Source organism: Pleurodeles waltl, chromosome 5, assembly GCF_031143425.1.
Source record: "Pleurodeles waltl isolate 20211129_DDA chromosome 5, aPleWal1.hap1.20221129, whole genome shotgun sequence".
In the NCBI taxonomy this organism is placed as follows: Eukaryota; Metazoa; Chordata; class Amphibia; order Caudata; family Salamandridae; genus Pleurodeles; species Pleurodeles waltl.
Window position 1 is genome coordinate 1,609,054,975 of NC_090444.1, and position 14,213 is coordinate 1,609,069,187.

The 14,213-nt window shown below is 38.6% G+C and overlaps 1 protein-coding gene across 1 annotated transcript in view; it reads right to left on the reverse strand.

Moving 5' to 3' along the window:
• ROCK2 (Rho associated coiled-coil containing protein kinase 2) overlaps nt 1-14,213 on the reverse strand; it is a 508,887-nt gene that overhangs the window by 65,389 nt on the left and 429,285 nt on the right. Inside the window, exons 25-27 of the mRNA XM_069235939.1 lie at nt 10,539-10,721; nt 8,657-8,825; nt 2,313-2,380 (exon numbers count right to left, since the gene is read on the reverse strand). Of these exons, the coding sequence (XP_069092040.1) occupies nt 2,313-2,380; nt 8,657-8,825; nt 10,539-10,721 (420 nt within the window). The remainder of the gene's footprint in view (nt 1-2,312; nt 2,381-8,656; nt 8,826-10,538; nt 10,722-14,213) is intronic.

A 14,213-nucleotide genomic window follows, 5' to 3' on the forward strand; every position in this document is an offset into this window, starting at 1 on the left:
CTTCTGTTTCCAGATCTGCACGTTTATAGCTTAGTTCTTGCTCACGTCCAATTACCAATGAAAATCTACTTCCTTTGTCAGGCAAAAGGAAATCCCATATCAGAAGTCTGGTCTCTTTTCTCCTGAAGAAACATTCCTTGCACACTTGGTGCATGCATTTCTACTTTGTAAAACTGGCTGAGACGATTCACCCTGCTATGGACTGGTGAACATGACTTTCCAAGGAACCACTCTTTCTCACTGGCCCTGATCACCTCTAATTAATTGGACAGGAAATAGTAATTGAGCGTAAGATCACTGCATTGGCCTTGAAAGTGGAAGGAGCTTTCCTGCGCTTTGCCAGGAGCATGATACCCAAAGATGCTGTATCACTGCCACTTCCTTAGGATGGGGCCAAGCCAAGCAAGGGGCAGTAGAGCCGCCCTGTTGAGTCCTGCATGGAAGAAGATGTGAAGGACTTCCCAATGTAACAAACCTGACTGTGCCAAAGCTGACTGAAGAGATGGGTAAAGGATTCTCTACATTGTGAGCTGCTCAGGACTTATGAGAACCTTCCTAACTGTAGCAGAACAGAAGTCTCAACATTCAGGGTGTCTATCACATGCAAAGACAATTAAGGATGAGGACTATGAGTAGCCTGGAGTACATACGCACTCCTCAATTCACGACTCATCTGAGTGATAGCCAAGAGAAAACCAGGGTTTTACTGCTTTTTCACCTAGACACTAAGAATGTATGAATGGCTGATCGTGGTCCTTCTGATTTAGAGATCTTTTAAACCATGTATCCATGGCCTTCCGTTCTGGAGATAATGCATTTTAGAGGGTGCAGGCAAAGCCTGACCCTTCATTACAGATCTCATGTGACAGGTGGCATTCTGTGAGCCCAGTGGGGGCCCATGGTCCAACGTGTGCCCATTGTAGCTAAGAAAATATATAACTGAGTAGACTTTCACGAGACATGTGCTGCTGAAGTGTGAAAAACCCAGGTGTCCTAGTGTGTGCTGGTCTATTTCCAGCACTAGGATGAATTAGGACTTTGCAGCCCAACTGGAGCAAAGACTGTGCTCTTCATGAAACGTGCCCAGTGTGCATTTGACACTACTACTAGGGCCCAGGTAGACCAGTTATCTCGACATTGGACCCAGTACCATCGTAGGGATTTTTGGGGCCATGAGCAAGACAATTTTGCCATCCCCTGTTTGGAACAACTTTCTAACAAGATAATAAGCAGTAATAGCAATAATAAAAAATAGACAAAAAAGGGTTACGTGTCAAATCAAAATACTATGCAATTGAAACTGACACTCCAAATGCCCTGTATTTATACAACTATGGTTCACAAATACAAGGAAGAACTCGAACTCCCATCTTTTCCTACTAACCCTCGACACCCCCAAGGGAAGATGTGTCAAGAAGATGACAAATCATTGCATCAACTGGAACCACATACCCAAGTATTATCTCTAATATCGAGTGGTATTCGGAAGACAATACCTCTAGCTGTTTCAGCAAGTTGTAGTAACCTAACAGTTATCCAATGTTGTCCTCCCTAGATCAGAAGAGATTAAGAGCTTTTAGTCTGGATGGTTAGGCCTTCACAGGGGACCCCTCTGATAGGAAATTGAACAATGGTTCTCACTAGGCCTTACAGCTTGTAGTGGAACAACTTCAGATGTATTAACCACTTTCAGACAAATCAAGCCCTGATAAAGCTAAAAAATGTTAGATTATTACAAAAAAACAGGCAAAGCTCAAGCTGCCCTGTCTCTGCCAGCCACATGGTGCTAGAAGAAAGCTTCAACATTCATAGAAGAAGAAAGCGCTTTTTATGTTAATTCCATGTTATTTCTAACTATTGTGCCTAAGCGTGTTAGTACTACAAAACTATCTGAGAATCATATCTCAGCCAATAAGGTGTTAGCACCTTCTATTTTGTATTGTAGGAAAGGCCAATTTTGCAGCAACCACAAATTTACGAAATGGTGACACTGAGCTCAGACATACAACTTCTTTAAGCCTACAGTGTTATGAAATGAGGTGCATGCTCCCACTCTGAAGGGTTACTACAGGCCAACAGGTATGAAACAGTAAAAACGCAGTGGATGAAGTGAGGGTAAAAAAATTGGAAATGTTTTTTCTTTCAACCATTTCTTGGGTGTGATAAAATTCGGAAATACTTGACACATTTTACTATATCAATTCTTTTTAATGTGCTGATCAAATTTGTCTTTTTTGATGTGACGCAATTTTTTAATAAAAATTTCATGAAACAAAAGTAGCAAGTCCAACAGGCAGATTAGCCACTCTTACCTTCTTAACCCATCCAAATTTCTTTGTATTTCGAACAGGAAGGGAAAGCCAACCCTCTAACCTGGACTCTACAATAGACACGTAGAAAAAAAAGTTAACTTTTAAACTATAAGTTAAGGCTTATATTATGTCTTTATATCTATTTTAGTTGCTTTAAAGCAGACAAGACTGACGCCACAATCTGCAACAAAAGTGCTTAGTAAGATACACTGCAGACAATTTTCAAGAACAAAACTGTAATGCACAGCCAAAAACAACAACATAATGCAAACCAACCCCGCTTCAACCAAACAATAAAATACACAAACAGTGACATTTAACTCTGGGCAGTCACTACCAAGTATATATTCTAAGAAAACACTGATATTGAATTCTAACACAAAACATTTTATAAATACACATATAATAACTCTACAGCACAGGCAAAGAGAAACCCTGAATAGTCGCACACTGTAGAATATTACACTATACCACTTCTGCTGACTACTCTGCAGGCCTTACCTTGAAAATGTGGTAATACACAGATGAAAAGGAGAAATTTATGCTGGTCGAGGAAGTTTATATAGCTTGGTGATAATGAGTTTGCTATAGGAAAATCTGAGTTAAGTTGTTCTATTTTCAGCAATGCAGACAAAACAGAATAGCACAAAAAAGCATGCTCTGGATAACAGCTTTTGGTTTGGTGTGTCAGCTCCTTTATACTCGAACAGCTAAAGGAAAAATGTACTTCTGAGAATTAGGCAGATTTGGTTTTGACAGTGTATTTCAAAACGATCTGATACCAACATCAATATAAAGATGTATTTAGTCGTCGTTTGTTCTACAACACTAAAACTTCATAATATGTACTGGTGGTCATCCGTACTGCATATTATGTTGTATAGAAAGGTTCTGTCAGAAAAACCTAAAAGTAAACTGTAAACAGAATTTTACAGGGTTTAATTGGTTTGTTCAGTTGGCTTAACAGATGTCTTTAAAAATGTTTTCAAGCCATAGACTACCTTTAACCCCCCAAAAAATGTTTTAAACGTAGCAACCTTGAATACACCATGCTTGTCAAAGAATGTGGCAATAAAAGGCACAACTGCTAGAATGTAGTTAAATGTCAGCATCTTCAAAAAAATTATACATATTTATTAGGAGTCTTGTACAGCGCTGCATGCCTTTTTAGAGCACTGACAGAAAAGAGGATGTTGAGTTTGATGGTTAGGTGGGATCATTGGTCGGGTCAGGTAGGTAACAATCCAATTTTATTCAGGGACAACCACTGTGCTGTGGTGTGTTCAAAGGAAAGCAAGCGGGGTTAAGGGAATTCCAGAGTCTCAGCCTTAGAACTAACAGACCTGGTTCTGTGTGTTCATGACCTTCTCCTAGTTAGCTTAGTGGATGGAGCCCAACACTTTAAATTTAATCTTCCTGTCTTCTGGGAGCCATTCGAGAGACTAAAATGCAGGTTTCACACAGTTCGCCTATCGGAAATTAAGGCAGACTCTTGCTGCCTGGATATAAAGTCTTTGGAGCCTGTTGGTGATCTTCCTGAGGAGGTGGGGGTGCAGAGCAGAAGATGCTCCAGTAATAATAACACCTTGAATATGTCCATTAGAATTAAGGTCAGGGAGAAAGTTCCAGAGAAGGGAGAGCTGCAAGTTCACCTCTTTTAATACGGATTTAGTTTGGGTAGCAAACATCACAGGTTCTATACCTTTAACAGTCAGAAGCTAGTGATTTGGGCACAAGGCATCCAATCACTAAAATCTCATTCCTAGTGCAATAATGCACAGAATATACAGTAAGGTAACTTTGGAGTAGAACACAATAATAATGCATAATGTATTTGCTTCCTATTTTTTCATATATTGTGCATGCTCCATGACTCACTGAACAAAACACTAAGTTAGATGTTTATATCAAAAAAATAAATAGTATGAAAACCTATTTTGAAAGCTTGGTAAGTAAAAATTCAACAAGTGGAGAAAAGCCAGATGACCAATGCAATTGTAAAAGTAGTAGTAACAGGGGTTTATAGGCTTAGCCTCTTCTATGTTTTTCTTGGTAAATGTAACAAAAAGACTCAGAACTAAAAATGTGGCAAGTAAAAAAAAACAAAAAAAAACACAAGATATAAACTAAAACAATATAGAGCTCTGCAATGTCCTAAAGAAGGCCTAGAAAGTGTTAAAGGGACAAACTGTGTCAACCATATTAGGAAGACGTGACAACTTTCACAATTCTACAGACTTTTACAGTTAGGGACATTCACTATAGTGGTCCACCAGATAAAATTAATTTACTCTGATGTCTGCTAACCTCCTTCCTTCAAGTAGTGAAGCTCGAAAAACTGACTGAATGTACAGCCTATAAATACATTTGATAATCCCTAACACATTCTAGTGGTCTAGTGTGTTTTGCATAGTTAAGGCCACAGAGAATGCACAATACAGGAAGAAAGATAAAGAAAAATCAATCAGAGCAAATGGTTAATACCTCACAATATGTAATATATATATAAATAGATATTGATAGAGATATATATTCCACTCCCGGAATCCCGTACTATTATTTGCTTGCATCTGATTTTCAGCAATGCTACAGGGGTCCCAGATACTGTTATTAGTTCATGTATAGGAAGCACTCCTACATCCAGAGGAACATGCAGTCCAAATACAAGATCATGTCGGTTGGGATCTTTGAGGTGATTTTAGCAGACGAGTGTAAGGGGATTTGTGCATCATTGGTGTACATTTGGAGACTCAACCAGTACTATTTCACAAAATGTGCTTGTGAGCATTCAGGGATCCTGAAAAGGCATGTAAGGGATGATCGCTGAGGTAAACCTCGCGCTAAATGGACTATGTACACTCAAGAGGTGTTGGCAGAAAACCCAAATCAATTCCTGCAAAAGAGTATCCCTTGTGAGAAGAAAATGCAAAAAAAAAAAAAAAAGATAGTCCATTTAACTGCAATCACAAAAGAAAATATTTTAAAAATGTGAAATGGCACATTGTGAACAGGTAATACTCCTAATGGAAATGCCTGTTGAAAGTGGGCCACACATTACATTTTATGGGCAATGTTAAAACATAAAAAATCCACATGAGAGAACGTCAGTAGCTTGAAAATTAGAAACCACCTTAGGATGAATAAGACAAACCTTCCAACTGTAAAAATAAAAACTGCACCATATGCCTCTTTCCTCTTGGAGAAAAAGCAGACCATTCCCACATTTAAGTATACTATTCCAAGATATACTAATCAATGCATTGGAAGGACAAACAATATTCTACATAATTATTTATTTCTAGTCTAGAATAAATTAGTTTGCCATAGAGGCTGCAGTTGTGTGCTGTAGAGATTTGTGATCGGAACGTTAAGGGATTTGGACACAGAATTAGACTTAACCAGCTGAAGACAACCAAAACATGCCAAGATTGTCTTCAAACTATTAAGATGTTGGCCCTTCTCAGGCACAGCTTATGAATCACTCTGCAACAGGCAACGTGTTTGAAAGTAGCTGTGTGGGAGCAGGTGAGAGGAGGAACAAAATGATATGCAAGTTTTTCTTTTCTCTTGTTTAGAGTTTTTCTCTGTTACAATGAACTTGTAGGTGTACCGTAGCTTGCCAAATCTAACAAAATATGTCTATAAAAAGAAAGGAAGTAGCTGAATAATGGTAAACTTGATCCCAACATTTTTAAGAGTAATAAATAATTATGTGGATATTTAACTGAAGCGTGGCACTAATTTCGAAGGGATTGAAATCAAAGACTAAATGGATTTTAACCTTCCTGTCTATGTGGTCTGAATATTATTAATTGCATGATCACCATGAACAATTAATATATACAAACAATCGACACATTAAAACATTCTTGCAAATTAAGTAAATTCTTCTTTGAAGCCTCTGCATTGGACCAAAATTACTGTTTGTTTTAAATTTACAGCAGAGTCCAGAGATATAAGGGCTTATTCAAATGTGTTCTGAAAAATCAAAGGGGATGTCAAAGAACATTCCTTGTTATTAGTAGGGTGTGATGGAAAATGTATTGCTGATGCGAACCGAGAAAGGAATACTAAATAAGATTCCCAAGTGTGCAGTGCTTCAGTCAAGCTGTTTTAAAACCCTTCTAACAGGTTATATTTAGCATAATACTTCACATGGAATTAGGAAGTATTTGAGGCACATGTAACAGGATGAAGAAATCATGAATATTAGGTACAATAATAGGAGCTGAACGGACATTTCCAATTGTAGACTGCTTATGTGCATTACATGGTAGCTAATATTTGGAAAAAATAAAACTATATAAAATAATCTGATGTTTCCGAACTAAGCACAGAAGTTGAAGTTACTTTCTGGAAAACAAACATTTGCCATGTGAATCTTGTGTAGAAAAATTATTTGACTGGAAACTGTGCTACATTTTTTCTGCATTTAGGTGGTTGATAATTATGACTTCGTACCCAAAGAGAGGTAGTCTATTGCACTAAGACTAGATGAAGGTACTTTGAACAGCAAGCATTTTCATAACACAAACAATAGTCAATCCATGCATCATTCTTTACTAACAAAGTCCATTTTAAGTGTAGGACATCAGTGCTTTCAACACCGTGCATTAAAACAGTGTTAGCAATTGATGGACAGTTAGTGTAAGACACACAGTGCACTACAGTATTTTCAGGCATGTCACCTGCACTATCTGGCTCTGAAGGGACTTGTGAATCTTGCTCATCTTGTGAACAAGACACTGGCTCTTCGTCTGAGTCAGAGTAAGAGTCGAGAAGAAAGTGAGACCTGGAGGGTTTAGTGGCAATGCTGTAAGAGGTAGAGGAGCGCTGGTAGGTGAAAGACATGGACTCCGTAGTCTGGGACTGAGTGATGCGAACTGAAACAGTAGCATAGATCAAGGGGAAAAAGTGCAGACAATGAAGTTATCAATGGAAAGAACTAACCGATTAGTCATAATATACAGGCTTTTTACTACATTAAAGTGTTGACTTTCCCTTACTCAAAATACAATGCTCCAGGTAACAAAACCATAGCTTAAGGTCCATACATCAGGTACTCTACTGCATTACTATTTAGCGTGAATAGAGACTAGTGCATTATTACATCTACTACACCGTGACTCTTGCCCAACATCTGGATACAAATGAAATGTACTATCAGATTTCCTCTTAAAAACTATATTTGCACTTGAGGGCTTGGTAAAGTGTTAACCTGAAAGAAAGTCCATGCTCTTGCTTGGACAAAAATGGCTTATGGAGGGACTCTGGGCCATGTGAATGATGAGGTAAATTTACAATATTTGTGTTTTGAACACCAACCAGAATGTGTAAAGGTCCACTTATGTTCTCATGTGAATTTGAATCTTGTGCCAAACAAGTCACCAAATTACTGTTGACATTGTGTCCCTGATTGCTTATTTGTCATATTTGGGAGGGTTGGGTTGAAAGCAGCTTGCTAAACAAAGGGTTATATGTAATGCTCTTAAATCATGTGACATCTGTATTAACCTCATGTGTATGGGTTTGCAGTTTGAAGGTTATCTGGTTGTGAATGGTATATTGTGAACCTCCTTCATTCGGGTGGAAGCTTTCAAAAGGTTTTTGCATTCTCAACCTCACAGCAAGGCTAACAGCAACTTTGGGAGGCCAAAGAATATTTTATTCTCTAGCTTACTCAACTGAAATGCAAATGGTAGTAGTGACACATATCTTTGACTCCGTTATTAAAGGATGACCTAGTTATAAGATGTGAAATACAGACTGCAAAAACAAACTAAAAAAGCACGTACACAAAAAGATCATCTGCCAAAATGACTACCAGATATAATCTCTCCAGGAAAGGTTTAGCATTCACAAACAAACTAGCTAACACATGCCCACAAAGAGAATTGGTCTAAATTTACATTAACAAATATTACATTTTCAGGTCCTACAACAGGTATGAAAATGAGGCGATGGCAGAATATAGTAATTTAAAAAGGGTACACTTTCCCATAGCGCAATATTCATGTATGATTAATACTTTGGCAGTTTATACTTTTATGTATTGTGCTTTTTGAAGTTAGCTTTTTTGCAGTTTCTGTTTTCAAGTCGGTCAGATAAGAGCTGGTCAAATGTAAGATTGTGAGCCATTTGCTTTCTGCACTAAAACTTTTAAAGTTCGGTGCTGTATGGTGCAAAACAGAAACATCCATCAAAGTGCCATTAGTATACTTTTGAGATTTTGAGAGTATATCAGAAAATAAAGAAGTTTGCCTGGACAAATCATTTAGTGTGTTGTGAATTTCTTCAAAGGTTTCTAACCATCCAAGCCACAGAGGTGAAGATGAGAACCATACCAGGGAATCCGTCATCAGCATCCGCATCCCCATGTCCACTTCCTATGCTTGTGCTGTCAAGACCAATGTGTATAGTCTGCAACTGTGAACGAAGCTGTTCAATATCACTGTCTTTGCTGTCAAGCGCCATCTGCAGCTCAATCCGTACCTGGCTTTCCTCTGCTATTTGCTAAATAACAAGATTTTGGAACACAAATTATTGCACAGTTTTGTCATGGATGGTGTTTAACAAACAAAAGCAACACATAAGTAAATCTATCAGCATTTTATGTCTGCATTAAAAAATATCAGATGAAAAGTAACTAATGAGACGCATAAAGTATTGAAACTAAAGCATAAAGTAGCCAACAAAGTATTTTATAAAGCAGATCAATACCCACAAATAAGCAATCTAAAACAAATCATATCAATATCAACAAACAACCTGAAGCAAAATTGTAGCACACTACAGATGAAAAAAATGTATTTAATAAACAAATCAATTAGAGAAATAGCAGAACGTAAAACGATTGAGCAGAACATGACCACAATTGCTAGTAGAAGCAGAAAGACAAACCACAAGCCTAATGTTCACTGCACACAATTGGGCACATCGCCTGAAGAAAGGAAGTCCCTCAAATGTAACCTTCAATGGTTTGAGCTCTATATGTACTGAAAATAGCTAGTATGTGTTCAAGAGATGGATGCTGATTTTGGAATTAACTTTAAAGGCATCCAAGTACATAAAAGAATCTACTGTGACGTTATGTTAAAATATTTAAAAAAAATAGAAAGGTTAAGGATAAAATAACTGAATTAACTTAGTCAATATGTAAGCAAAAGTACAACTCTATGGAATGTAGCCGAGAGTAATTACCAGTGTCTAAAGTTAATTCAAGTACTCCTTCGATCACCTTTTTAGTTTTAGTGCAACTAATATGTCGGAACCATCCTTTTTTGTTTTTCTAAGAACGCTGCTTTAAACCTGGCGTTTTTTTTTACTCGGCTGCTAACTACAAAATAGTGACCAAAAAGGCAACATAAACATTAACTTTTTTTCAGTCTGAGTAGACTACTTGATAGATTCACCAGAAAAATATTTTATGTTCTACTTGCCTTTGAAAACGCTACACCTCCCCACACAACATGCACAAAAGGCTAGAAAAGAGCATCTTACGTGGAGAGAGAGTCTTCCATCATCCCTTGAGGGGCAAAAGGGAGTTGGATATGCAAACATGCCCTGTTAGAAGATGGCTGACATCTTCTTACAAACAAGCTCAAGATACCAGATGTGAGTTACATTGAGGACTTCCTGGCCCAAGCCGCAGGCCTGGTATAAAAGACTGCCAAAATGCTTTACAAAAAAGAGTGGCAGCATTAAATGTAATGTGGGTGTCCCTTAACATCAACTTCAATTATTCTTTTAGTCCACTCCCTCTAGTTTCTGTTGCGCTGCCTGCGACTATCTGATTTGGTGATGTCCTTTACCAGCTACTACTTATAATACTGGATCATATTTGATGCCTAGATCATCCCGAAGTTCCTTTAGTCACAATATGGGATCTAGGAATAATATGGACAAAAATTTGAAAGGGAAAACAAATAGGTGAAATACTATAGATAGAACTTTGAAGGGGGAAACAGATAAGTGAGCATTAATATGTCAAACAGAACAGCATTTCTGGTTTGGTTTTAGGGTTCCAGCGTCTTTCAATACCAAGGTTTCACCAGGCCCTCGATAATACTTGTTATATGTTTAAGAAGGTGTCCGACTCTATTTTCCAGATCACTTATTAGGGACTGGACAATGCTTATTTGACACATGAGGTGGTAGATACAACACTTAAACTACACTCTAACAAAAGAGCACTGAAGCAGTGGACTGAGGTCATGAACTCCTTACCGCCTGCATCTCATTCATTTCTTTCTGATACTTGATCACCATGTGTGTTAACTTTTCACGTTCAGACTTCAGGTCTAACTGGAGCTTCCTATTTTCCTTCTCCTTCCGCCGCACATCGGTGTCTGCTCCACGTTTATGCATGGGATCCTTACGGTTCATGATCTCTGCCAACTTGTTCACAGCCTGCAATAATAAACACAGATTGTTAGGATGCAGAAATGTCCTTTCACAAAATAAAAATTCACAACCGTTCTTCATCAATACTAAATTGTAATAGCAAATAAATTATCCTAACGTACACCTTACAGACAGCATTGGGGAAATTATAACTTGACCAACCTATGAAGTGGATACTTCAATCCGAAGTAAACATAACTTTTCTGCAGCTAAATGTTATAGGCTGCATGTAACATTACCGTTGGCACACAATTATCAAAAACACTTAATTAAGGTGATCTAAAATTAGCATTTTAATTTTAGTAGTGCAAAGTTAGTCATGAAGTAATTCACTTTTCAACAGGGGAGAATATACAGTGTCAAGTAAGAGAATGGGGAGTGGGCTAGACTAAGAATGCACTCCTTTAAAGGGATCTCTAACCATTAGGTCACCCTACTTCAAAATGTTGCTTGAAGGGCAGGGTTTGAATGTCTTATTTTCCTAAAGTGAAGGTTTGGTGCCTGGAGGATTTTGAATGAGATAGAGTTCTACACCTTTGAATCTACACTGTGAAGGCCTAGCCTCTGGTTTGTCCAATCCTGCTCTTTCTGGTTTCAAGCTTGTGATACTACTTCTGCACCGCTTGAAAATCTCTTCTGATGTCTTCACAGCACTACTGTTCACTAGGATCGGAATGGGACAGAAAATAGGCACAGGCATCAAAACAAAAGTGGCCCCATTTAGGGAATCAGATAACTGAAGAAGTGGCCCACATCTACATATCAGGGCAGTTTTAAACCTTAAAGACAATCTGTATAAGTGTTTTGCAAGATACGGGAGACGGTAGGCATTTGAGCTTGCTGCAGGCAATGTTTGTGGTAATATTAGAGAAATCAACAATAAACACTGGCCTACCAGACCATAAAACCGTCCTAAAAACAGACAACAAATAGCCCATACATTATTCTGCCACACCAGCCCCTTCTTCACTGCCAGGTTGCCTTATAAGCAAATCTGACCCTGCTGATCACTGCCTGACGGATGATGCAACAGGATGCGTTTTCTGAAGCAAGTGTTACCCTGATTAATTTCTAATGCCCTTTGATGACGAAGATACCTGCATGACGAACACTACTCACAGGTTCTGTATGAGTGTTGAGCAACCAGCCAGCAGAGTGTTTTCACCACCATGCTGAGATAAGACCAGTGCCCAAGTGACTATTCTGAAGTAGTCTCCTGATAGGAATTAATTGACTTTGGGGAGCACAATGGGTGCTATTATGTTTTGGTTGTGTTTGCAATGTGTATTCTCAAGCTGAAGAAGCCTAGAGATGTGGTTATATTGATTAGCTGTCTCGCTCGGATCTCCCTCTCACTCCCTCCTAGGCCTAATTTCCCTTACTGGCATTAGCGATGAGAACAATCTAAATTGATTAATGTCTCCTTGAGATCTGATTTAGATGTTTAGGATGTTTGAGAGACTGTTGTTTGTGGGGTCAAGAGGACAGATCAGTCTCTAAGACAGAACACAGTCATTGGATACAGATATCCTCATCATCTAGAGGCATCCAACTGGATAAGCTGGGTTTCTGTCTTCATGTAAGACACAGACCAACAGAGGATTATACTTATAGTCTTAGTGACATTTTATTGTTCGTCCTTAAGCAGTATTTTGACTAAACAAAGTCCCTGTCTGCCTATATGGGACTGGAGGAATTAACAGAAGGGGTGTATGAAGGACAGCGGGAGAGAGACTGGAGAAGGGTAATGGGGTTGCAAGTACAGACAGGCTGCAAGGTAATCCATAGGAGCTTCCAGATCAAAGCTTGTTTTTTTAAGGACATGTAATGTGTAGTTACGTTCAGAGACAGTTTTAAAGTGTGTGTACAATTCCATTACACGAGAAAGCAACAGCTGGTGAAACCCAGTCTTTTATACCATAAACATATATGGGAACTGAGACACTTCAGTGGGAGGGGCAAAAGTCCTGTGAACCCTTTGTTCTCAAGGTTGAAATTTTTTTTTTTTTAAACCCAATTCACGCTATAAAAGTTAAATTACCTGAAAGCCTTAAATTTCTTTCACTATTAGAAATTAATTAGGATAAATTAACCATACTTCCTGGAGCAATGCAGATGGCAGAGTTCACAAACCGACTTTCCTTAGCCCTCAAAATATCTAGCAAAAACCTTCTGGTATACAGAAATATAGATTTATTACTTCAGAAATATTTGCTTACCCACAATATTGGGACTTTGATTGCAGCAACAGTTTCAAATGAATTATTTCGTATGGGCCATTTGGCCTCGAGTACAACGGGATTGCAGCCATAACACACACATATATATATATATATATATACACACACACACACACACACACACACACACACACAACAGACATATATCTTTTTAGGATTGTTATTATCCACTGGAACTGTTTTTTTGGACTAACCTAGAAACTTATGGTGTGGTTCTAGATGACTATGACCTTACTTAAACTTCTTTATGAAAGGTCGGCAGAATCCAGATTTTACATGCTAATATTTTGCCACCCAACTGTTTTATGCTACTCACTGCATTGATTTGGTTAGTATGCCTATTGGTCTTTTTCAATAATGTGCATGCAAAGATCCACTACCCAATATAATAGAAATAGTTACCATGTATTGGCAAAACCAAGGTCTCGCCTTTTGGACTTGTGGGTTTTTGCCAATGCCTTTTAGCTATGCTCTACAGCATCCTTGATGCTGCGTAACATGGCTAAAGAAAACAAAAAAGGGGCTATGATGAGGCAGCCACGTCATTTTGTAGGCATGTGCGGGCGCCCACAAAATGATGTAAGCAGTGTATTTTAATTACAGTAAAAAATAAAATAAAAAAATTAATAAATAAAAAAAGGCAGCAGGGAAGGTCTGTTTTTTTTTTTTAAAGCGTGGATAGGGGCAAGATGGTGTGTGTGGATCGGAAAGCATCACAAAGGACACGGGTAGGGAAAAAATTATAAAGGACACAGGTGGGGAAACAATACGGAGGACGCGGTTGGTGTGAAGCAACACGAAGGGAACGGGTGGGGAAACAACATGGGGGGACAGGCGAATGAAAGCAATATTGAGGGCGAGGATGGAGGAAGAAGCAACAAGAAGTGCAGATGGAAAGCAAAGAGAGGGTGTAAGGTGGAGCTGGCAGAGGAGAAGCACAAGGATGAGAAACCCACACAGCTGGGCGAAGAGCAGAAGGGTGAGCACATGGGTGAAAGAAAGCAGCATAGTGTGGCCAGAGGAGCAAGGTAATCGAGGGAGATAGCTGGAAAGCACATACACTCTTGTGTGACTTGGCATCATTGGCATGGTCTCCCCTAACTTTTTGCCTATACTTCCCAGGTTGCTTCTGTGTGCTGGATTCTGCTTTTGCTGTTTTGTTTGCTTTGGACACTTTATCACTGCTGACCAATGCTAAAGTGTGAGTGTTCCCTGTATAAAGTATATGTGTACATTGACATCCATAATCAGCTTATTT